Source organism: Ictidomys tridecemlineatus, chromosome 1 (genome assembly GCF_052094955.1).
Source record: "Ictidomys tridecemlineatus isolate mIctTri1 chromosome 1, mIctTri1.hap1, whole genome shotgun sequence".
Classification (NCBI taxonomy): Eukaryota; Metazoa; Chordata; class Mammalia; order Rodentia; family Sciuridae; genus Ictidomys; species Ictidomys tridecemlineatus.
In genome coordinates this window covers 102,300,309-102,327,057 of record NC_135477.1, presented here as the reverse complement: position 1 = coordinate 102,327,057, position 26,749 = coordinate 102,300,309, and the positions used below count along the sequence as shown (strand labels likewise).

The following is a 26,749-nucleotide window of genomic DNA, read 5'->3' as shown; positions in this document are numbered from 1 at the left end:
TGATTTGGTGCTGCAGCTGCCAGTTACCTCTTAGTTTTATTTGGCCCAATGCCTTTGCTCAAAAGGAGCCACCCTATTTCTATTTGTAGAATAGCAGACCAGTCTGTCTGCTGTAGTGGTTGCTCCGCAGTCACAATTTTGCCATTTTTTTAACAGATTGTAATTCAGTGCTCCTTTGAAGTGTTACTGCTTCCCTCCCTTCCTGGTTGCCTCACTTTGTTTCCCTGTTCTGCAGCTGCTTGAGGGTTCTGCTGCCACCGTTCCCCTCGCCTATCCTGCCCAGAGGTGCTGTGCCCTGACAGCGCAGCTTCCATGCTAGTAAGTGGGCTACTTTCCAGTATTGTATCCTTGTGATCCAGACTCCCAGAAAACATACTGTGATAGCTGCACTAATATATAATATTCTTAAAAGCCAATTAACAGAATGTCCAAGAGTTGTTCTTAAAAATCTTGCCAGATATTTAAGAATCAGAGGTGTCACTCTGGAAGTCATCTTTTATTTGTATTTTGTAGGGAGGTATACTGCAGACTAAACTCAGGGGTAATAACTGAGCCACATCCCGAACCCTATTTTGTATTTTATTAAGAGACAGGGTCGCACTGAGTTTCTTAGGGCCTTGCTTTTGCTGAGACTGGCTACGAACTCAAGATTCTCCTGCCTCCCGAGTTGTTGGGATTACAGGTGTGTGCCACCATGCTCAGTTATTTGCAATTTTAAAAGAATAATTACTCTTTCCATTTGAAACCAAGTTTGCGTTGTCTCTGCTGGAACACTTATTTGTTTTCTGAGGAGTATTAAACACTATTCACTTCTTAGAGTGATGATAGATATGGTAGCAACTTTTTGAGGTGAAGTGAACATGGAGCTGAACCCCCACCCCACATAATTAAGTTCCTAGGCTTATATAATCATAAACTTCCTTGGTTCCTATATGTTGCTTCATTGATTCAGTAGTTCACTAGGTATTTATTAACCACCAACTACAGTAGTTCTCAAATTTCAAATTTTAAAAATTATTGAGGATCTGAAGAACTAGTATTTATTCAGTTGCTTCTATCAATATTTTCCACACTAGATATTAGAACCAAGAAGCTATAAAATATTCAATTCACTTGAAAATGACAATATACCAATTACCTTGTTAACAAACATTTCAAGAAAAAATTGCTACATTTAAAAATTAGTGATGAGAGTGACATTGCTTTATATTTTTGCAAATATCTTTAATGTCTGGCTTAATACCAGCTGGGTTCTTTTCTCTATTTCTGCTATTGAATCTGTTTTGATACATTGCTTTGGTTGAATTTTATGAAGAAAATCTGGTTTCACAAAGATATGTAATTGGAAAAGAGACAGTTGGAGAATTTTAATTGAATATTTTCATTACCACTTCACAGAATTGCAGATATTCTTTTTAATACTACACCAAAACTCAATGAGAGGTAGTTTCTTAAAAGTTTGTTGCAATGTAAAATTTAAAACTGTATTTTATACTTTGAGTGGATCTTTGAATGGATCTTTTTATCATGTAAGATTTCATAATATTATGTATTATTCATTTGGAAACTGTTGGCCCACTGAGTTATACAAATCTTCAAATATTTATACATTTCATTATATGTAATATCAAAAATTATAATTATTAATATCACCACTGATCTCTTTAGAAAAAAAAATTAAATGTTAAGGCACTGTGGAATTTATGATTGCAAATACAATTTTCCAAAATCCTGATTTTGCTTGGATATTTAGACTTTATCATAGGCGACAAAGGCTGTTTTCCTAGAATGACAGGCACACTTTGTTCCATTTAAAAAAAAATGTCTCCCAAATACCTGTCACTTGGTCTTACATCTAAAGCTTAAATTCCTTGATGAAAGTGGCTAGTTCAGCCTGCACCTCAATCACGAGTGCTTTCCCCTGAGCAACGTTGTACTTGAGTGTACATTGTACTTGAAGTGGTTTATTTTACTTACCATTTCACCACACTAATATCAAGAAGATGTATACACAAGCATCAAGATAGAATAAAAGTGATTCTTTTTTTTAATACTTCAAGGACCTTTTTAATTAAATTATTTATTTATTCTAATTTATTATACATGATGGCAGAATGCAATTTATTTCAGATTACACATGTGAAGTACAATTTTTCAAGTCACTGATTGTACACAAAGTATTTTCACACCATTCGTGTCTTCATACATGTACTTAGGGTAATGATGTCTAACTCATTTCACCATCATTTCAAGGGCCTTCTTAAGTGAGACTCTTCCAAGTAAGGTTTTTTGTTTTGTTTTTTTGTTTGTTTCTCAAATAAAAGTGCATGGCAATGAAGAATACCATAAGTGCTAGTCATTTGGTGTCACTGATTGATTTCTACAAAACACTAGAGGTTGCACTCACCATTGCTTTTGCATCATCAGTACAAATTTTGACACAACAAAAAAGGCAAATAACATTTTAGTATTATTATTAAAAGTGTTTTAATGGACATCTGAAAAGGTCTTGGGAACCATGAACTTCACTTTTGTGCTGTCTACATACAATTGTGCCAATGATAACCTTAGACCAACAAACAATACAACAAATCTTATAACATAGAAACCTTCATTCAAAAAGCTTATAGCTGGGTTGATCTACAGGAAATGGCTTTTTTGTAGGCAAGTGTGAATATTGGCAATTTTAAACGACCTGGAAAATAAAATTTGTATTTAATTAATCATACAAGTGGTGCAGATCTAAGGGAATGTACAATTAGTATATGAGCATAAAATGTAGAGTTCTAAAGGGGTTTCTAAGTTGAAGGAGACATGTATTTATACATGTTCTGTAAAGTGAAGAGACAGAACCCTTTCCAAATAAGTAATATGGTAAGCAATGTTTAAAAATGGATGCAAATACCAATCAAGGATATTTATGCCAAATGTGAGACACAGAACCCTATTTTGAAGAAGTATAAATGACCAACAATTATATGAAAAAATATTCAATATTTTTAACCATCAGGGAAATGCAACTCAAAACTACATTGAGATTCCATTTCACTCTAGTTAGAATACTAGTTGTCAAGAATAAAAATAATAAATGCTGGTGAGGATGCAGGAGAGAAAAGGGAAATCTTATATGTTGTTGGTGAGAAAATTGACACTGCCACTGTGGAAATCAGTATAATGGAGATTCCTCAAAAAGCTAAAATTAGGACTCCCATATTATCCAGCTATACCACTCCTTGATATTTACCCCAAATATGAATACCCATGTTTATCACAACACAATTCACAACTGCCAAGTTATGAAACCAACCTAGGTGTTTGTCAACAGATTAATGGATAAAGAAAATGTCGTATATATACACAATGGAGTTTTACTCCACCATAAAGAACAAAATTATGTCATTTTCAAGAAAGTAGATGAAATGGGAGACAATAATTTGAGTGAAATAAGTCAGATTCAAATAGGAAAGTATTATATGTCTTCTCTCAGGTATGGAAACCAGAACTAAAAATGGGGGTGGGGAAGAGATGCCATAGAAATAGAAGGGAGACCATTAGGGTAGATAAAGGGAATCAGGGGGAAGGAGGTGGAAAGGTGGAAAGGTATTGGGAAGTGAGAAATTGATCATTATGTTTTTATGTATATGCAAATACACCACAATGAAAACCATCATTCTGTAAAAATAATCTGTGCCATTAAAAAAATAAGAATTTCAATTCCACACAACAATATGAATTAATTTTTTTTAAAGAAGTAATGACATGAGAAAGAAACCAACAATTTGAAAAAAGTTCTTTTGATGCCAGTCTAAGTTAAATTTGATGTGGAAAAGCAAAGCCATAAAAGGTTGTCTGTTCATTCAATCACATGTGTATTAAGTGTTTACTATATGTCAAACACTGCTAGCCACTGGAGGAATCAAACAATTCATAGTCTAACCAGTGAACTCAATGTTTAGCCATTGAACCAGCTGTGTGCTTTGATGACATAGTAGTAACTATCCTATAAAGTTGATCATAACACATTATAATATGTATATTTAATGTGTTATCAGAATGCAGATGAGCAATCGATTAATTCAGCTTGGAAGCAGAGAAAAGATTGCATGTAAGAGATGACTTGTGAGATTGAATGAAAGGAGCAATAGGAGTTGGCCAGATGGAATGGGGGGAAGGCATATGCTGGGCTGAGGAAATTGCATTGGCAGAGGCACAATGTGGAAAAAACTTGGCACTGTTTGAAAATAGAAAGTGGTTCATTGTGGTGAGAAGGTAGGAAACAGAAAATGTGGTTGGAGACAAAATTGTAATCATCATTTGCATTCAGGTATCAATGATCCTTATGGCCTATACCTTGGTAATGCATTAGAGGATTTTTTATTAAGAGACTATTGTATGACAAGAAACTGATCTGAAAGTTGAGATACTACAGACCTAGAAACTAAGAGTTACAAGACTGGACTCATCCAAACCAAAGATGCTGCAGTCTAGAATCTGTGCCGTGCAGCAGGCCTGGAAAGAAAATAAACAATTTGGAAACCTGTGGCAGAGCTGGTAAAATGTATTAAATTATTGTGGAAATACACACACAAGAGATCACTCAGTGCTTTTAGCTTGATCCTCTCGCTAACACTCTAAACACTCTAGGCAAAAGAGAACAAGTCTGTTTTGGGACATGTTGAGTTTCCTGTTGGAAACTCAGGACAAAAATCAGGACTAAATCATAAATTTGGGAGTCATTAATGTGCAAATATTTGTTGAACAATGGGAGAAATTCATCACCAATGGAGAAAGCATATGGAGCAGAAAGAGAAGAAACCCCATTTTGGCAGAAGCAAAGGGAAAATGAGTCTTAAAAGGGAAAGAATTAAGAAATCAAATACTTCTCCAGAAAGATATGGTAGGCTTAGGTTGAAGAGAAGGTCGTGGAGGTGACATAAAAGGGGCAGATATGACAGACTGTTCAGAAGAAAGAATGAGGACTCAGATATCTGAATTGAAAATTTAAAAAAAAAATGAGCCAGAGGTTATCAATGCTGCTCTCCTAGATGAGAAAGACAAGTAGGTCTTTTCTATGTTATTTTCTATGATTTGGTAGCTTGGTTTCAATATTTCTTTCAAGATTTCTGAAGTACCGACTAGCCTGGAACCTCAAAAAAAATTCCTCTGTGATTCAGACAGTCGAAGGCACCATGTACAGGTCAGCAAGAAGGTTTCTGTCCCAAGGTCCCTAAAGGCCAATGAGAGCCTCCTCCACTTTGACAGCAGCCAAATGTTGGTTGTTGGGGAGCAGAGTAACACCAAACCTAGACCTGGGGGCTAAGATGGAGTCATCATGAAGCTTCAGGGTCTCCCTTAGGATAAAAGCAGAACACTCTTTGGGTAAACAATATCCCCTCCACTTAGAAAGCTCTTCAATCCCAATTTCCATAAATTTTACCTCCATAAGGATCAGGTTCAAATCTCACATTCACCAAGAAACCTTTCCTTATTCATCTTTTTTTTTTTAAAGAGAGAGTGAGAGAGAGAGGGTGAGAGAGAGAGAGAATTTTTTTTTTTTTAGTATTTTTATTTTTTTAGTTATTGGCGGACACAACATCTTTGTATGTGGTGCTGAGGATCGAACCGGGGCTGCACGCATGCCAGGCGAGCGCGCTACCGCTTGAGCCACATCCCCAGCCCCCTGATTCATCTTTTCCCTTCTATTTATTCATATATACCACACAATTTCAAATGTGTGTTTGCCATTGTTTATATGCATCTAGTCATTTTGAGTATTTATATGTTTTTAAAATTCCCAAATATCTACTTTAAGCTTAAGCTTATTCTTTGTCTTCTCTTTTACTTTCAAAGTATTTACTAAAATTCATTCATATTGTAGCTATTTAAAACAATCCTTGAATTAATAAGGAATCATATACGATCTCTTTGAATTCTTTCTGTTCATATGCATCCTCTTTTCCAAAGACTGTTAAGTGAATATTTACTGCATGCCTGGCATTATGTTAATCATTGGGATTATAACTCAAGGGGGTATATTACCTGTCTTATTGGAGCTTATAGTTTAGTGGAAGAAAAGACATACAATTAAACACTAAGTGTGATAAGTGCTGCAAATAGGGATATGCAGACCACAGAGGCCTTCATGGTGGAATAGACTATCAAACTGAGATCTGAAGCATGAAGGGTTAGCCAGGTAAAGGAGAAGAGAATAGTAGGAAATGTTCCAAGTGCATTTGAGAAAAACTAAAGTTCATTGGTAGAATTTGAGGGGAACGGTGGGAAAAAGATTCCCCATGAGGCTGAGACAGAGTATTAAATGTCACATAAACTTTGTTAAGGAACATGAATATTACCCTAATTGTAATTAGAAATCACTGAAGTTTTTAAAGGAAGGTATGCTTAAGTCAGTATTTGTAATTTTATAGCAAGATGTTTTTAATTATTGAAAAAGTAGTACTCCACAGCAAAAAAAGGGCTCCCCAAAGGCAAACTGTGAACATTCTTTTGTGTTTCTTCTATGCATATACCTGCATGTATTTGCATACATATATATGCTCTTTTTTCTCACAAGTAAAAGAATATTTTATAAACTGTCCTGTTATACTTTTTCTGCTTGACCGTATAACATGGAGATTATTCCATATGACTGAAGATCCACCTTATTCTTTTTAACCTCTTCCTAATACTCCAGATTATAGATTCCCATAAATTATTTGACCAAAAAATAATTGATAAATATTTATACGGTTTTTCATCTTTTACTTACTATAAAAGTTGCTGCAATAAACATACCCATTTATCTTTGTATAGATATGCTAATATTTCTGAAAGATGTATCTCTTAAGTACAAAGTCTGGTTAAAGGAAACTATTATTTGAATTGTTAAATAGATATAAAATTGCTTAAATTTTAACAGATATTTCAAATTTTCCTCTGAAGTGGTTATGATAATTTACATACTCATCAAAAGTATGATAGGGCTTATTTTCCCCACATGCTCAAGTTTTTAAGTCTTTCTCAATATGAAAGGTGAAAAACATCCAATTTTAATTTGTGTTTTCTTTATAAGTAAAGTTAAGCATTTTTAAATATTCTCATCATCTACTTTTAAAATGAAAATTGGCTGCTTAAGCCTTCATCCATATTTCTTTTGGGTACTGATTGTAAGAGTTCTTTACTGATTAGCAACATTAACTCTTTGCTATTGTATATACTTTCCTGCTTTGTGATTTATATTGTGATTTTATTGGGGTATTTTTCTCAGTGGAGATTTTTTAAAGAAACATATATAATCATATTTAAATTTTTTCTCTTTAGCATTTTTAGAAAAAAAATTGGAAGAATCTTTCCTATTATAAGATGGAGAATGGATTGGATCAGGGTGAGGATAAAACCATCTGGAGGCAGTAGAATAAATGTATAGAAAAATGGTAGTGACTTGAATTAGGATAATAGTATTGGAAATATATGGGAATGAACAAGTTTTGTGAAATAAGAGGTACAAGCATCTGAACTTAGAGATTGGTTGAAATTGGGAGAGGGAAGAGGTATCCTTCAGGGCTGGTACACAGGTTTCTGACTTGAGCAACTGAATAGATGGTTCATCAAGATGGAAGGCACCTAAATAGGAATATTTTTGGCTTAGGAGAGCAATTAGATGCCAAATTCAGTTTGGGGCATGTTGATTTTGAGGTGTCCACGAAACATCTAAAGATACTAGTAGGCAGATGGTGATATGGATTTGAGCCATCAGCATATAGATCCTATAGCATAGATTCTATCTGAAGCCATGGGAATGAAGGAAACCACCCAGTATGTAGAATGTGAGACAAGCCACAATGAATTGTATATTACTTCAGTGTGTATTTCTGCACACTGAGGACAGAAATGCAAGAAAAACCCAAAGAGGGTGATATCTTTTAAGTGAAAAGACTATCCCATGTATTTTAGATTAACTAAATACTGGCAGAGCTGAATTTATGTCTAACCGAGGTACAGACTACTACCTGGAGTGTACACAAACTTTAAGCAAAGGTGGCTACATATGGCTACAGAATAAAAACAACATCATAGGATAGTAATATTAAGTGTTAATACTGGCAACCAATTTGCATAATTTATTTTTTAAAGAACTTTTTATAAAGTAATTCCTTTGGACTATTTATTTGTAATCACTCTATTTTAAAGGTGACAATTATCTATCTGCCCTTGTTCTCCTATCCCTCGATCTACCAACATCAATTTTTACATAAAGCTAATCTTTTCCAGTTCAACTGTGTGTTTTCATTATTTTTCACAGATAAACAATTACATCTCAGATAAAAATTACATTTAATATTACTTAAGGATTGCAACTGTATATATCACATTTAATAACATTATGGAAATATTGCATGTTATTTTAAAACTGAATTATGCTATTATAATATATTCTTCTAGATTATATTTTGACATTAGATAGGAAGAATGAGGTATAATTAAAACAAAAATATAACATTTTAGTTAGATTGAAAATGGAAGCTTGGATTTGAGATGTTTTAATTTTGATTTCTCGCTATTGATTTCATTTGCAAAATCACTAGTTGCAACTCCTTTTACTTTAGATGACTGCCACATCACACTGACTTAACACTGCAGAGTTCTTTTCCCTGTCATTGGTGTGTTACCAAAGTGAACTACAAATACCTCCTCATTCAAACTGAGAGATCACAGTAAGCAGCAGAGACCAAATTAACTCTATCTTTCTTGTTCTACTCTGTATTTCTGTAAATAAGAAATGTACTGATGTTGAATCCTGACTTCAGAAACTTATAATTTAAAAATAGAGACCTCCATAACTATATTTGGAAAGACTTAAACCTGGACAACTCCTTGCTGTTACGAAGACTGACGGTGCTTCTCCACTGTAACAAGGAGATTTTATATAAGACTGTTCTTACTAGAACCTGTTTTATACATACTTAAAAGCTAATTTCTTTTCTCCTTTTTGCACTGCAATCCACAAAGTGTGACTAATAATAGATTTAAATTTGCTAAGTGCATTCACTCCTTTGTGCCATCATAAAGAGAATCTATTACTGTAAAATTGAGGCTTAGTTCCAAATTGCGCCATTATGAAGTTTTCTTCCAGCAATGTTTTGTCTCTAATACACTTCCCTCATTGTAATTCTATTGCAAACCTGATGTCTAGCATCAAGTCTCACAATAATTATTTTAAATTGCTACTAGGAACAGTAGTCCTGGTGGGATATATTACTACCATTCTAACAAGATGAATTTCAATGCACTTGTAACCATATTATAGTATATTATGAAAGAAAGAAAATCTTGGAGTTTTATATCTGTGGACATGCATGTAACACAAGAAAACAATTCTCAGAAACTTCAAAATACTTTATATTGAACTTCTACTTAATTATCCACCACAAGGACAAATTAGGATATCTAACCACATTAATAGTATTAATAACATGCTGAGTGACTTGAAATGAATACATAATTATAAAAATAATAGTAATGCTACTGCTTAGAATAATTATGCATGATAATATATTTATATGATAGTTTTTAAAGATAACATAATTCAGATTACCATAGGAGAATGGCACCAGAAAACTATTAAAATGAATTTATAACCTCTTCATTTGTGCTGCATAGAACTTTATGTGAAAGGTGACCATTGTCTATCTGTCCTTGCTTTCTTATCCCTCAGTCTACCAGCATCAATTTTCATATAAGATTAACCTTTTTTAAAAGAATTTTATATGCAATTGGTCAATTTTTATGAGGAATGAACTTAATATTTCTTCAAGGATTGGGGTCATTTAAATAAATGAACTATCCAAAAAAATCTGTACTTATATAATAGAAATTTTTTAAAAGTCATCTTAGGGAATCTAAAACATTGATTCACCTGTTTGATAATATAGTATAGAAAGGAATACTGCTAAGGATCAACATGACAAGGACAGGGGAACATACAAAGTCACCCTGAAACTTGGGTGATTGGTAGTGTTACATGGTACACTGTGTGTTTTATGAGTTATTTTACATTTTTACTGAGGGTATTCTAAAATTGACCTCACTAACTTGCTTATAGGATTATAAGTAAACTGATAAAATCATCACTTTGAGTTAATTAAAATATGAATCTTGAACTTGGAACATAATAAGATTGTTATAAAGAAATAGCAGAGCCAAGCCTCTCTCTATAGATGAAATAATTATAAAATGGTGGTGTGAGATCAAAAGTTATTTTAATATTTACAATTTAAATAAATTGGCATATAAAATATAGAAAAAAATCCAAGTAAGCATTCTGTATCTGTAGGAATTTTCTTTTAAAAATGTTCACATACACCCCAAATGGAGATTGAAAGTTACTCCCTGGAGTTGATCAAATGAGAAAAGTTAATCTGCATATTTTACAAGAAGGGACAGTTGAAGTTACATTAACAATTCAACATCTTACCCTGAATAATAATTGAATGGGCTGGACACAGGGGTACATACCTGTAATCCCAGGAGACTGAGAAAGAGGAATTCACAAGTTCAAGACCAGCCTCAGCAATTGAGCAAGGTCCTAAGCAACTTAGTGAAACTCTGTCTCAAAATGACGATAAAAATTTTTTTTAAAAGGGGGCGGAGTGCTGGGGATATGGCTTGTCCCTGGATTAATTTCTCACTACCAAAAACAAAAAAATAATCAAATGAACTATATAATCAAATTAACCATCCCAAATATTTCTAACGTATAGAAACATCTAGACTTATATCATTGTGTCTGGTTTTTACCTTTTAGAAACCTTATTACCATAATTCATCTCTAAAACTGTTAACACTCTTTTGTAGTTTAGTTATAATCCCTTTTCAGTGATCTAGATGTTAAATTACACTGTTGTTTCTGAAACATTTGTCAATAGAAAAAAAAAACTGGCATTTAAACTATGTGTCATTATCTTTGTATGTACTATTATTTATGGGTACTCCTTTATATATAAGCTTATAATTTTAGATATGCTATTAATATTGCTGGGGGGTGGGGAACAGTACCCAAGGCAAACATGTCCATTGTTAACAATGTTCTTGGTCATAGATCTATTTTACAGGTAGCCAAATATAATTGCATTATTATGTTGGCAAATGCCTCCATAGAACTTAGTATAAGATTTCACCTCCCACTTTCAGGCTGAGGGGGAAAAGTCAAAGTTAATAAAAACTGATTAGAAACAGAAGGTGACTTGGCTCTCAGTTTTGTTAATAAAAAAAAACCCTCATAAACCTTTCATAATTTTCCACCAATACCTTTCTTTTTCCCCTTTTGAATTAAAAGACTATGCTTATCGATGCCTTTTGAAATCAGTACTGATTTTTAAAAATAAAGAAAGCTGTTTTTTAATAGTAAATGCTTCCACTACTTGCATTTCTTGACAATAAAATTTTGAATTAACTCCTCGAATGCTATGTTGCATATTCACCAACAATTTATTTCATTATTGGAAATGCATTCTCCAAGCCTTTTGATAAAATCCATTCAAGGAAGTCATGTAGTGTATTAAAGATCTCCAGAAGATGGGCCATTTACCAAATAGCCAAAAACCAAAACTCTTAAGGGACTAAAAAATCCCATTATTTCAAAGTTCCCAAACATAATGATTGTGAGTCACCTGTTACTCTATATTCCCAGGGTCCCACCCTAGCAATTGTGCTTGCAGATATCTGGGATATGTAAGAATCAATAATTTTTTAATCATTTTGGATAAAGTTGAAGAACATTTGACAAACTTTGAATCTTTTTGGCATTTAAGCAGTTTATGGCAATTGGGAGTGAAAAAAATACATTTTAAGAATTTGGGGCAAGATTAACTTGGCTTTACGAACTCACTGAGTTGATAGCACAAATACATCACAACTCAGTTCCCCAACATCTCATTTTCTGTGTATGCATTTGTGTTTGTGCTGAGGATGTTTTGCTTCAAACAGGTTTTCTTTTTTAAAAGACTGTTTAGCTAAGCATACCCTGTATGTCTTAAGTGATGTGTTTGATTGACAATCAATGAAAGTAATTAGATATCTCCTAGAAGCATATAATGAAGAGATCATAAACCTAGAAAGAATCTCAAGAGTTCTAGACTAATACACTAATTCCTAGGAAGCACTTTATCTAATGTCTCTTGGAAAAGGATTTATTTTTATCTTAAATCTCAAGGAAAGACAAATCTTGAACTGCCTCTGTTAATCTCTCCCAGTGCACATATGGAAATATTATAATTAGCATAAAATTTTTAATTGTCATATGTGTTCCTTTTCCTTTTTAGAAAGAATATACAGCACTTTTCATTTATTTGAATATCCCACAAATTCATAAAGCCATTAAGTTAAGCTAAATGAGTAGACAGATTCTTACTACAGAGAAATGACTATTAACTTCTTATACGCATACACAGCTGAAGATCTGGAATAATAGTTCTTATCCTTTCTCTGAGGTAAGAACTCTTTTGAAGTTCTAAAAGTCTCTGACTAGAAACATATAACATATGTGTTTACTTCCAAAATTTGCATCTACTTCCATGAATCCTGGAAGCCTCCTAGGTTGATAAGGTCTCATCTAGTGGACGAACCATTCCTGAAATACTGGTGCTCACTGTTTTTTCACATGATGAAGAAGGCAAATTTTCATCCAAGCTCAAATAATATAATGCATTTATTCATTAATACTCTTTTAAAAATCAGAAGATGGAAATTAAATTATAAATTCATATAACATGAAAGTGAGTGCTGTTTTACCTGAGAATAAACACTGAATGATTCTGATTTTTCTAGCTTTTAATAAGTAAAGTGGAGCAATGATGAATTTGCATGTTGAATAATCTTTTGCACAATATTAATATACAGGAAAAACTAGTGATTTATCCATAACTGCTACAAGTGCTAGTGATACGACCAACCTATTAACTTTGGAAGGTTATCCTTTGAGGGGTTCCAATGCCCAGAGATTTAATGGTAGAGGGCTGTGAATAGGAAGATGACAACATTGAAATGAAAACTTCGTGATGGTCCATCTCTGGGGAACATGCACATTAGACCTTGAATTTCTGCTGAGACTGCATTTCCTTCTCAAATCAAATTGGTATTAAAATCTGTTTCCAAAACAGCTCCTTATTTTACAAAGCAGCTCCAATAGTTCTTGACTTCATCCCCTACTAAGAAAATAAAATTTCAGGCAATTACTTGATGGGACAAATTCTTCACACACACACACACACACACACACACACACACACACACACACTCACAAAACTGTCAGTTTTCCCCAAATTTTAGGTAAATCAATTTTATTCTAAATAAGATCAGTAAGCTAGACATGAGAAAAACAAACAGCTTTAAGATATCTTATGAATAATGATTTTGTAAAATGAAACATTTAGTTCTCTTTCCCTCTCCCCCAGTATCATGAGTTTTTCTCTTCTATAATATTGAGCAAATAATTTCCACACAACATTGTGACACCACCATGACAGAGTGGTGCCGAGTTGCACATTGCTGCCTCCACCTTCCATACTGCAACTAGCTGTCTCTCCTACTCTGCTGTTGAAGCATTCTCCTCTTTGTAAGAATTTTTCTTACGTGCATCATTTCTGTAGGTCCTCTTCATGCTTTGAATTCAGGGTGTGTTTTCGTTGCTCTCATAAATCTTTTTCATATAACATACCACTCTACATTTGTTTAGAAGGAAAAAATCCCCTCCTATCCCACATCCTGAAGCTTATCTCGTCCTCTCTATTGCCATTTTCATAGAGTATGAGGTCTTATATTCCCCTATCCCCTTCCAATCAAATGACATTGTCATGAATAAATATTTATTAATGTTTACTACAGATTCAAAGAGATATAAGAAGACATAGTCCCTGTGCTTACTGTCTAGTTGGGAAGTTAGGGCATGCAAAAAAGTGATTAATAACAAAGTGTGATAGCATAGACTAAGTGATACATGACACCCTCTAATTTATCTGTTCAGCAAATCCAAATTTCCATACATTTATGTTGCTTAAAGGGAGATACATCTGTAATCCTTGACTCACCATGCCGTTTCACTACACTGTGTCTTCTAGCATAATGAAAAATAATGTGATAATATAGTGACATATTACTGTGACTTCAGGCTGTTTCCATAGAGGCAGAGCAGTCTCATGGGTACCACAGTGGTATGAGATACGAAGGCAGGGATTCTAATCTGAGAAATGTCCCTGACATTTTATGTGACCTCAGACAAGTGACTTAACCTCTCACTTTTGAGCTTTTTCATCTGTAAAGTAAGCTTAATTAAATTTGCCAACACAGTAGAGATATTATGAAGCCTAGCCAATTAAAGCCCATTAAATGTTCTGAAGCTATACAGTATTTGCTTTACAAATGATAAGCAACAAAAAGGTTGGGGGGAGGGTGTAAAAAATACTTATCTTTGTATAGTGCTCACACAAGACAATACTGATGCCCTCTACAGCCTGGTTGTAGACATGGAGATGTAATTATCCATTCAATACTCTCATTTGGTTGTTTTGGTGACTAATCACATATAAGCCTGGGAGGATGTGATATGTTTCTATGACTATAGAACAAAATAAAACTAACTGCTCCTCCCAAGAATTGAACCAATGACCTACATCTCATTAGCATTATCTGCTAACCAATTGAACTAATTGGATCCTAGATTGATAATAATGTTTCAGAGCATGGTTTGGCTTATTTTTTCCAAGACTTTTCCTAGATTTAATTTCAATAACTATCAAAAATTAGTTAAAATAATTAAAGCCAAAGACAGTAAGCTAGACATTATTAGATGATGCTAACCTCTTACTCTCCCAAACAAGCCTGTAGTCCTCAGGAGGCTTTTGATCACCCTAAGAAAGTAAAGTTTCAGAATGGCAAGGCCTCCTAATGAGACTAGGAAGGGCTTCCACACACCTTTTGCTCACCAAGAACCTATTGGCAAGAGTTAGAAATTGTTGTGGTCTGTGAGTCCTTTGGAGGCTAATAAAATGACAATGAAGATGCATTGTGCAACAGAAAACAGTCCTAAGTACTAAATAAAAAATGCCTTAACACTGAGCTCATAACTTCACCTCTTGGGATTGATTATGTCTTTCGGCTGAGAACATGAAGCAAGCCTTAATGAGGAACTGATATTAGGTGGGACCATTTCAGTAATTCTTAGTTCTTTGAACTTTCAGGCAAGGTTAATGTGTGTGTTATTCCATGGAATAAAACAAAAATCTCTGATGTTGAAATATTCCCTTTCTAGAAATATGAGAGTAATAGAACCCTACAGTGCTAACAAAGTAGCATGTAAATCTTAGGGCATATACTTCAGATTTCAAGTGGAATGAATGGCCTATTTGGCCCAAACTAGGTAAACTTGAATTCTGCAGAGCTAAAACACTGGAAATTAGCTCCATGATGTATTAACCCAAATAATCACGTCCCTAATGTTAAAAAAAGATGGAAATTAAACATCTAGTTATGAATACTGCGTCTGCACAATGTGCTGCATGCACCGCATGTGTTAGAATTTCTTCTCAGTTCTTTTTTTAATCTTTTATTCATAGCATTGCAGGTGATGAAAAATTTATGCCTTGAGTCTGGCATTGAAATTAAATGCAAAATGAAAACAGAAGCAGTTTATACTGACAGCTTAAATATCTTTATCTAGCATACGGTTGCACTATAAAAATCACTGGGTGACTTTTTAAATCTCCCACATGTAAAAAACCAAGAGTTGTACAATAATGAATAAAGTTCTATATCTAAGATATCAACAGAAAAGTTGTATTTTATTAGCACTCTTTGTTAATTTCATTTTGCTCTATTTTGCAGTTTTTGTTTAATGGGTACAGACAGATGAATATAAGCTTTTAAAAACTGCACGACTTAATCATTGATATTAATTCCTCAGAGTGGCAGGAAATAATTGATTTTTGCAGTATGTTTAATGAGTGTGATTTCCCTGGTAGGTTTGTGTCTTAAGCTGAATAAAAAACATTAATCTGTACCTAAGGTAGTTATGCTATAGTAGAGGTTAATTATTCAGGTGAGTCAATTTGTTCATCGCTATATTAATATGAGTGATGCTTTGGATGAATGGCAATAATCACAGCCCTATCCAGAGTTATCAAGAATGTGAGTTTTCAAGGGTTTTTCCTTCCTTAGAATCATTGAAAGTAATTTTGTACATATTATATTATTAGTCACAACTCTATTCAACAAATGAGTTTCCCTCCAAATTGTTTCTATTTTCTAAAGATGTTGAGTCTTTTGTCCTAGGCATATCTGTATATGCTATGCCACATTAAAATGTTAACTGTGGCTTTTGTTGATGAACTAGTGCTGAATCTCAAATAGTTAGCTCGTAAAGTAAATTAATTGAAGAAAATAATTGCCTCTTAGTTTTGTGAATAATGCACACAGTTAAAAATATGTTCAATGTATTTTATATGTATGAGAATTTAAAAAATAAGTATAGAGTTATTTAGCATTTAAATAAGTAAAGCATGAAATTTAGAACAGTCTGCAGTTACGTAAAGCACCAATACTAAAACAACCACTTAGATTTCCATATTTAGAAGACTCCAGCACACAGCTTAAAATATTTTACACTCAGCCTCTGATATGTAGCTCTTTCCTGGCTGTTTTATGTAAACATACTGTGTATAATTATGCAGATAATTTTATACAATATTAATTGTGCTAAGAGTGAAGCAAAAGAGTGTTTAATTCAGTAATCCATTTACATTTTAATCATTTTAATAGCATAAGATTACCAACTCAAACTGAAATATCTCTGACCATTGTACTTTGCTGTGTGAAGAGTCAAAGTTATATTGTCTCTTATCATTCAGAATATATCTATCACATTTTATTGATGACAACTAAAACTAAGCTTAAAATAGCCATAATGAAATTTAAAAAATATTTTCAATGCATTTTTAAACTCAGCATTGAATAAACTTAAAGTGCCCAAGAGCCATGACATATCAGATATTAGATTTTAAGGTATATTTAATATCTGTTTTCAGCACATGAATTATTGAGTTGGCCTGCATCCTTGAATCACAGTTGATACACAGTATTGCAGTTTTTTGAAGGCAACCTGTACAAAAAAATATGCATTTAATTTATTCCTCCTAAATGTAGAAGGAATAATTCAAGGTGTTTATTATGGGAAGCAAGTGAGTTACTTTTATACGTAAAGATAGTATCTGAAGCTACTCTCCGAATCAACAAATTTCAGGTTAGCATTTCTTTCTTATTTCTTTCATCATGTACAGATTTAATATCATCAGGAATAAATCTAAATTGTTTGCTTCTTTCCTCCTAATTCCTGAAGCAATGTAAAAGTCTAGAGAGGTTTGAAGTGACAGGATTACAAGCAGTCTTTTGCATACATGGCCTTTAGGGATAAGCAGCTACCTTGCATCTAATAAACAAGAAAGTGAATTCGTTGAATAATGAATTAAGTGGCATAAGTTGTGATAACAAGGAGCAAATGTAACTTCAGACGAATAGTATTTGCTTTGTGTGGGGTTATCTGAGAGGGCTGATGCTCCACCAAGGGAGACTGAAAAAAGGCTCATTATATTAAGATGTTCTTTTACAGAACACAGACTAAAATGATCTTGCAGTTTTTCCCCGTTTGCTGAACTCCTTTGTGTGCTTCTATCAAATCAACCACCTCCACCAGGGGGATAACTAGGATTCTTTCAGACTGTTGAGTGTTGTTTAAAATGAAAATTCCTAGTGAGTTTTAGATGGGTCACCCAACAATTAAATAGAGATGTCTAATTGGTTCATCCATATTAGGGTCAGCAGCTGGTTACAGAATAAAAGGTTGTGGTGCCCTATTGCACAGTTCTGAACTAAATTAAATTATTAATCTACTCTTTGCTTCAATGTAGCTTCACGGGGATTCCTAACCTGACATGCCGAATAAAACAGAACGACTGCTTTACATTTTCATTATGGAGAATTATATTTTAAATTGCAAATGCTCTTCTATTTAGCTTGCATAGCATATCTCATTGGATATGTAGAAGTGTCTTCAACAGTCAGTGCTTATAACTTGTTTTGTTAATTTCTAATTGTAGCTGGAAACTAAGAAACCATGAAGAAAGATGATTTGCATGCAGTACTGACTCTCTATCCAGAACCAGTTGAGCCAAAAAAAGCAAAGTCTTAAGGGACATTATCTTTTACTCTTAAATTCCTGAAGATATAATTAAATAAATATGTTGCAGGAGGCTTTGTAAGCTTCAGGTTAGTTCAACCAGGATTATTTTCATGATAGCAATTCCTGCTAGGGATCAAAGTCCTAGTTTTTGTGAGGCACTTATACAATATTCTGACTTTTTTGTTATTTAACTTCTGCAAAGCAAATATTAGCTTTGTGGAAAATTACGTTGCATTCAATTTCCTTATACTGCTTAGTAATATCTTAATAATTATATTCTCTTATCAATAGTGGGCATAGTTGCAATAAAAACATTTACTATGTTTCTTTATTAAGTATTTTAAGAGATGTTTCTATCACTGTTTTAATGTTTACTTTGTACTTTTGCTTTAAAATTTTTAAATTAGAGGCCTATAACAGAATTAACTTAAAAGCTGTTTTATCTTTAGACTCTAGTATGATTTCCAAAGAAAAATCATTGGGGCGCTGGGGTCGTGGCTCAGTGGTAGAGCACTTGCTTGGCACGCATGAGGCCCTGGATTCGATCCTCAGCACTACATAAAAATAAATAAATAAAATAAAGATATTGTGCCCAACTAAAAAATAATTTAAAAAATAAAAAAGGTAAATCACAATTGAATAAGGATTTCATTTCTATATATTGTATTAGCCAAAGTTTTGAATTTCATTCATTGGTTTACTCTTGTGTTTGTGTGCATTTGTATTTTGTCAGTGAAGTTTGTTAAAACGAAAAAAAGTTGAAGAATGTTGAAGATTTTTTAAATAAATTAAAAATAATTTGTAAATAATCTAGTTTGTTAATTTATTCATTAAAAACATATTTATTGGACACCTCTTTGTAGCAAACATTATTTTAGATACCATGTGAACAAGATGAAGTGAACAAAATAAAGTCCCTTCTGTTGTAGAACTTACATTCCAGTGGGGAGGAACTGGACGATAAATATTTCCTATAAATAAATTAGCAAAGAAAATAACATCTGGGGGAGGCAAAATAGTATGTCACAGAGAGTGACAAGAAAGGGTCTTCTTTCAACAGGGTTGCCAAAGAAGGCTCTCTGAGAAGGGAGCATCTGCACTGAGACCTTAACTATAGGAAGATTATTCCCAGCAGAGAAGAGCCCAGGCCAAAGCCCTGGACTGGGCATCAACTTGGCATGTATGAGAAACAGAAAGAAACAGAACTGGCATTATGGGCGAGTAACCTGAGTGATCTCTTAGGTTCTCATGCTTAGAAGGACCCCAATTTAATGTTTTCCTGACACCATCTTGAAATTATTATTATATTTTTTTTCCTGTGGTGCTGAGGATTGAACCCAGGGCCTTCTTCATGCGAAGCAATCACTCTACCAACTGAGCTATATCTCCAGCCCAAAATTATTAATGTTTTAACAAGAGGCCTTGCATTGGCCCTGCAAATTACAGAGTCAGTCCCGAAAGAAAGCTAATATAGTTAGAGTACAGTGAAGGGAAAGTGGGGAGGAGAGAAAGAAGGCACAAAAAATAAGGGCAGTAAGTGGTATTTCTGGGTATGTGTGTCTGTGGCATCAACGTGCTTCATGAAAGACTAATTGTACTTTATTATACAGCCATTTTTGTCTACTGCATACAAAAATGGAACTACTATTTTTTTTCCATACCTTGTCACATCCTCACATATAGATGACAAATTTCTCAAGGGCAATGTTGGTGTCGCTTGTGTATTGTGTACTCTTCATGGCACCCTGTAACTAAACATTCCACAAATGCTAATTGTAGCCTAAAGGAATTTATTTGCCTTCTCTGTTAACCCCATAGGGCCTCCTTAAGGGTTGGGTGGCAGATAAGATATTTAGTATTCACATTTTAATTCTTGCCTTTTTTTACAGTTATTTTGTGGCACCAAATCAGCATGGATATTTGACAATTCAGTTCAAAGATGTGAAGTTGCCTGTATTCAACCTTTTCTATTACATAGAAAATGGCAATTTCAGAAATTCTAGCAGGCTGAAATTGCAGGTTTATTTAAGGAAGTAAAATGGAAATCCTATAAGCATCTTTGCAAGACTGGCAGAGTTTACTAAACATAGGGAAAAAATGTAGCGTAGGATGGTTCCTTAGAGCAGCACAGAGCACAGCACTGTTAGGTTTGTGCTCATGGCTCTCCTTAAAGAGAGAGCCATGTTGCAGGAAGATCTTTCTGCCAGTCAGGGACTATTTCTCCCCTCAGCTCTACAGTAAAGGTTTCTAGGGTCTGACAGCCACTTTGTACTGCATTCTGTGTTATAGCAAGGAGTGAGGTGCCAGGAAGTTCTATGTGACTGGTCCAAGTTCATGCCACAGTTGAGTGTTTCACCAGGTTACCGGGCTTTGGTCTAGAAACTATTACTCATTGTTGACTTTTTCTCTCAGCAAATCTACTTGCACTTGTTGATGACCTTGATGATTTGCCTACTCATACTAAGTACAATGAATTATGGGGTTATGTGACAGAATCTGGCCAACAGAAGTTTAATTGTGTCAAATCAGGACACAATTCTCAAATTAGGGCAAAGAGGTGATTTTATAACTCAAAACATGTTGAGCTGACAAATTCTCAAAAAAATATTCTGTATGTGAGGCTTTTGTTTGTTAACTTCTTTTGAGAAGGTTGTTGTTCTAAATAATCATTGTCAAGTTGTTTCTTACCTGGTTTTAGCAATACTTAAAAACCACTAGTTTATGATTCTTGTACTTCATATTCCAATTCTTGCACTTTTTCACTTTCTTTGCTTTCCCGGAATTCCCCACACTTTGATCCACACACATTTCTATACATTTTCTGATTCAGTAGTGGGATCATGTGTTGCATTAATTCATAAAAGTAAAAATGAAAAACTTCTAAGAAGTTTAAGTCTTCTCTCAAAAACATTTAAAAACATATTCAGTATCCTTGTCTGTATTTTTCTTGGTACATTTCCTGGGTCTTCTTCTAAAAGGTGATTACACATTATCCTCTCAGGTCTAGATAGTAGAAAGCATGTGTGTGTTTGTTTTTCCATGCTCAAATTACAAAGGATCTTCAAATTAAAAGTGGTGGTGAGGGAATGCTCATTTTGGATATTTTAATCTGTATATGTTCCCTCTGAAGTTTATATTAGTACTTGAAACACTCCTCACATGGATAAGTGAATGAATGAATGTCCCCAAACATACAGTATAGTGATGGAGTTGGACAAAGAAATCAGCAGAATAAGGTATTCTGTAACAAGGGGAGGTGTTGGGAATATATGTGCTCAGAGTGAGGACTCATTACCTAGTCTTGGGGAGTACAGAAACGTTTCCTATCATCTAAGCCAAAGTTAAACCTGTTATAAAGTTTCTGCATGCTTCATATTCCCTCGGCCCATGTAAACCAAAATCAAAGGCTTAACCTCAGGATGACTCTCCACAGAGAAGCATGCTAGGGGTGCTCCTTCCTGGCTTCTAACCCCTTTAAGATTCCTTTCCCAAAGAACTTGCTCTGTTCTCTGGCTACCAAGTGTTTCTCTAAATCTCTTATGCTTCTTTATTACCAACCCACAGTAGTATATTCTGTGATTAATCAGATGAGGCACATAAATCTTAGGAAAATTCGTCAATAACATCATAAACTGCCACACTCAAAGACAACTTTTAAAGACAAAGTATACTTCACCCAAAGAAGTGACTCTAACAGAGGAAATTTTAGTTGTTATGGCAGATGGATGGGAATATTGTTTTGAGTCAGGGGTCACTAAAGAGCCTCCTCAATATTTCACTAAGTAGACAGCTGCACACCTTTGCCACCCTATTTTCTACCTCAAAAGCCAATTTTCACCAGAAAATTACAAGCACATGCCTGTAATCCCAGGAACTCAGGAGGCTGAAGACGGAGGATAGTGAGTTCAAGGCCAGCCTTGGAAGCTTAGCAAGACCCTGTCTCAGATAAATTAAAAAGAAAGAAAGAAAGAAAGAAAGAAAGAAAGAAAGAAAGAAAGAAAGAAAGAAAGAAAGGAAGGAAGGAAGGAAGGAAGGAAGGAAGGAAGGAAGGAAGGAAGGAAGGAAGGAAGGGGACTGGGAATGTAGCTCAATAGTAAAGCACCCCTGGATTCAATCCTTATACCAGTAGTGCACATGCATGTGCACATACACACAACTAATTTTCTTGTTTATCTTAATTATGAAGTGGTAAAAACAAAGATGGGGAGAAGGGGGATGCTAAGGACAGTACTGAAATATAAGAGAGAAGTGTAAATATGAGCAAGAGGGAATTACCCAATTCCCTCTACTTTTCTTCTAAACTGAATTTCTATCATTTCTTGAAATAAATAACACCTTTATTTTACTAACAGCTTTATTGAATCAAGACAGCATGACATTGTCTGGAGGAGCAAGAACTTGGCATCTGTAGAGTTTGGAGGCCAGATATTGGTTTTGCTATTACTAATTGTATGATGTTGGGCACATCACTTAACCTCTCTGAGCCTCAGTTTGGTTCAGATATAAAAATATCAATACTTAGGTCATAGAGCAGGTATCAGAATTTCATAGATAATCAGTATCTGCCATGTGTATGAGTTATAGCTATGGAGTAATCATCTTAATGACAAGGTTCTACCCGAACAGTTTTTACAATCAGTACAGTCACTGTAAAACTAAAGAACATAATAAGTATGGAACCGTTTTCATCTTTGAGAGAATTCCTATGGAATTTTGTCTGCTTGTTTAGTGTATGCCATCCCCCTCCCTCCTTCCCCAAGCAGACCTACACCCTATCCAATTTAGGTGTGGTAAATTAAAGAGACTGCAGAGAAAGAGTGGAGGGATTGGTTTGTTATAATAAGCTTGTCCAAAAAGATTTATCATTGACAAAAGATTTATCACTAATGTCCTTCACAACACAACAGTAGAAGCTCTTGCTCTGGGAATCCTACTTCTAAGACTAGACACTTTGTACACAGGACACAGAAGCTTTTGTCCACGTTATTGGTTTGAAAAACATTTTTCTTTGCCTTTTCCTGTCTGAAGAAGAGAAAGGAGCTCACGGGTGTTGTGATAACCTCACATTTTATTATTTCATCAAAACAATAAAATGCTCCTGAAAATTGTTCCTAGGGTCTATTTTTTGATAGATGGGAGAAAAATCTCATTGTTGAACTGAAATGCCATTATTGTGATATTATTCACTTAGTTTCTCTAAAGAGTGGGTTTTCCAAACTGAAGACTGATTATGAATCTGTGTTGTGCAGACTCGAGGTCACATTTAAACCTTTTAAAGGACTGGGTCGCTTGGAAAGTCGCTGAGTCAGAACCTCTCAATAGCCTTCTATTAGGAGCTTACAGAGGAAGCAAATACCTCCTGCCTCTTACCTCCAAAAGTCATTGGTGAGAATCATGCTTTCTCAACTCATACTCAAATGTAATTCAATGAGGGTAGAAACTGTCCCCACCACTCTGTGTGACAGTCATTTCAGTCATATGTGGTCCTTTTAAGCTTTGAATTTCTTCTGTCTTTTATTCTGCTCACAAGGGTAATTTAACCTCTGTATCCTAACTCTGACTCAAGAGGTTAGATTGTTCTCTGTGAAGATGACAGACTTGTTAACAAACAACCTAGAACTTGATCAATTCGGACTATTGAAGAAGGAGAAAGAGAGGATTCAAATTGTCTTCTCCTCTGAATGTAGAAATTATTTTAATGTGATTTCTCTACTCAGAAACTCTGCTTTAAAACCAGGCTTTTGTTTTAAGCCACTCACTTCTCATTTATTGATATGGACTTACCCAACCAGAACAAGGCATTTTCTAAGGGATTTATTAAAAATTTGGAGGTAATTTCTGTTAAGAGACTCATTTTGGCACAATAATTATGACTGCTCTAGAGGAAAGTTTCATTAAATGTCTTGTGAAGCCCTGCTTTACTACCTTGTAATGTGTTTCTAGAATTTAAAAATTGTAAGGTAAACTATGAAGTGACTATTTCTCTCCTCTGCATTTTATCCTTAACCAAGGAAATTTTTTTAAAAGAGCCTTTGGCCTTCAATTTCCTCAAATCCTCAAATTTGAGGGAGAGGAGAGACCAGTGTTTCATCTGAAAGACAATTTCCAATATTAATCACCTCTGAACATATACCAAGTTTTGACTCTATAGGTTTCATGACAAAGCATTTAGTTGAGTTTGCAAATACTAAGACTACTCTTAAAGATTTTTTGATGAGGGATGTTAAATTTTGAAAGCTTAAGAACCCTTCTGAAATATAAACTATAGAATAATCATGATTGTATTGGTGTGTGTATAGATTATTAGGATAAACTTCAGATGTTATTAATGTGGTTTCATATTCATTGGAGGGTTAGGTATCTAAAGTTCTCTCCCTTTTATGTGTCAAGCACTTTTTTGTTATTAATCTCACATAATCTTCCTATCTGTTCTGTGAGCTGGGTATTGACATTTTTATATCTGAACAAAACTGAGGCTCAGAAAAATGCAAGGTTCAAAGACATACAGTTAATAATTGGAAAAACCAAGATGCAAATCCAAAACTCTAAATCCATTCTTCTTCCACACAACATAGTGCTACCATATAAGGTAGGGTTGGAGAATAAAAATGTCATTTATTCTAAAAAATAGAGTTTAGTTTAGAAGAAAGAAAATTCTTCCTGGTGCATACAAACAGACTTGACCAATAGCAAGGGGCTTATTTCATGCAAGACCCTCTGTGTATGGCTAGATTAAAAGCAAATGAAGGCCTGGAGGAGGCAGAACCTCATGCTGGAACCTGGAGTTCAAGTGATGAGATCACTATGACAGGCCAGGAAGATTATCCAGAGCTCTTTGTGAGCTGGTTAAAAAAAAAAAAAAAAACCTAGGAAACAGAAAAGATGGTGAAATATATCCAGAGAGCAAACAAGCACAGCAAATACTACAGGGCGATTTATAATTAAGAGCTGAATTATGTGGCAATATCTGCAAATGTTTCAAGCATTTAGAAGATCTATCTTTGAGTGCTAGATTACTCAGAAAGTCTATAGTAGTGGTTAGCTTCTTAAACTTAGAAGGATACAGACAGGGAGGATGTTTCTAGATGCTTGATGCAAGGAAGGGAGTGATCAGCATGTGGGAAGATAGAAGGCCAGAAAGAGAGTAATGACATCTTTGAAAAAGTGAGTTTATGGACTTAGGAGGACAGTAAATGAAGGGCCAAAGAATAAATGATGCATTTTGAGGAGAAAATGAGGTCAAACATTGGGGGAGGGGGAACAATTAGAAAGCACTCTAAAAGCTAGAACAAGGTGTTGATGTCCTGGGGACTGAGAATGTGGAAACTCTGTTTGGGGAGTGATGTAATAGAAAGTGTATATGGTGGTTTTCGTCAGCTCAGGAGATCCAAGAGAGACTGAGGTTGGGAGAAATGTTATTCAGGAAAGCCTTTTAAGAAGGATATTACAGTAATTCAGGGAATTATGCGTTCATTTTTATGGTTCCTTTTCACCACATACAGCTAGATCAAGGAGCATTTTGGAATCCATCTAGTTAATGACAAGCTACATTTATGGTCTTACTATGGGCTAGACGCTCTGCCAAGAATTTTTCTTTCAGCTAATCTTAATGACTGCCTAGGAGGTATAGAAACTTTTAACTGCCTGACTTCCCACCGAACTGAACAAAATAAAAGAAAGTACTAACCTAGCCAATGGTAAGAGCCAGGATATGAAGCTGGAAGTGTGGCTCCAGGGTGTTCAGCCCAGGATGCTGTTCACTGGCCCACCATCTAGGACAATAGGTATTATAGATTAATGCCTCTCTGAAACATCAAAGTCACTTAAAATTGTTATTTCTTAACATACAAATATTGAAACAGGTATTTTCTAAGTTCCTATCATTTATAATAATGTAACAAGCAAAAATCTGATAAATGGTCACTGTGTATATGGCATCGTTCTAAGTATTTTACATGCCTCAGTTCATTTAATGTTCACATCCTATGAAGTGCTAATTCCATTGTAGAGGAGAAATGAGTTTTCGGTTGGTATATAACTTGTCCACAATCACACACATAGTAAGTGGGAGATATCAGATCTCTCTCAAGTTGCGATAACGGAAATATAAAATTGTTCAAGAGGCTTGAAGAAGTAAGTAAGAAATCACAAGGGGATGAGAGAATAAGAAAACTGTACAAGGAGATGTCCTTTGAACTGAGATTTAAAGGACAGGTAGGATGGTTGAGGTTATTTCAAAATGAGGGCTAAGGGCCTGCAGGAGGAGCAGTGTTGGAAAGATAGAGGCAGAGAGACCACTCATGTTAGGCACTCCAAGAATTGTTGCGAAAACACACATCAATGTGTGAATGAATCAGTAGCAAATGCAAAAGCATGGTGCCAATAGTAATTGAAAGAAGAATACCAGAAGAGTCTTTGTGCTGGTAGACTCTATAGGACTTAGCAACTGATTGGCATTTTAGAAAAAAGGGAACCAGTGGGAGAGAAAGTTTAGGATTGGGTAATTTACATCCAAAACGGTGACCA

At 34.6% G+C, this 26,749-nt stretch overlaps 1 protein-coding gene across 9 annotated transcripts in view; it reads left to right on the top strand.

Moving 5' to 3' along the window:
- Kiaa0825 (KIAA0825 ortholog) overlaps nucleotides 1-26,749 on the top strand; it is a 383,898-nt gene that overhangs the window by 292,115 nt on the left and 65,034 nt on the right. Inside the window, exon 22 of one of the 9 annotated variants that reach the window (XM_078044971.1) lies at nucleotides 18,141-19,073. The exons of the other annotated variants lie outside the window; for them this stretch is intronic. Coding sequence (XP_077901097.1) covers nucleotides 18,141-18,171 — 31 coding nt within the window. The 3' untranslated portion in view covers nucleotides 18,172-19,073. Of the gene's footprint in view, nucleotides 1-18,140; nucleotides 19,074-26,749 lie in introns of those variants that run through there. 9 annotated transcript variants of the gene reach the window in all.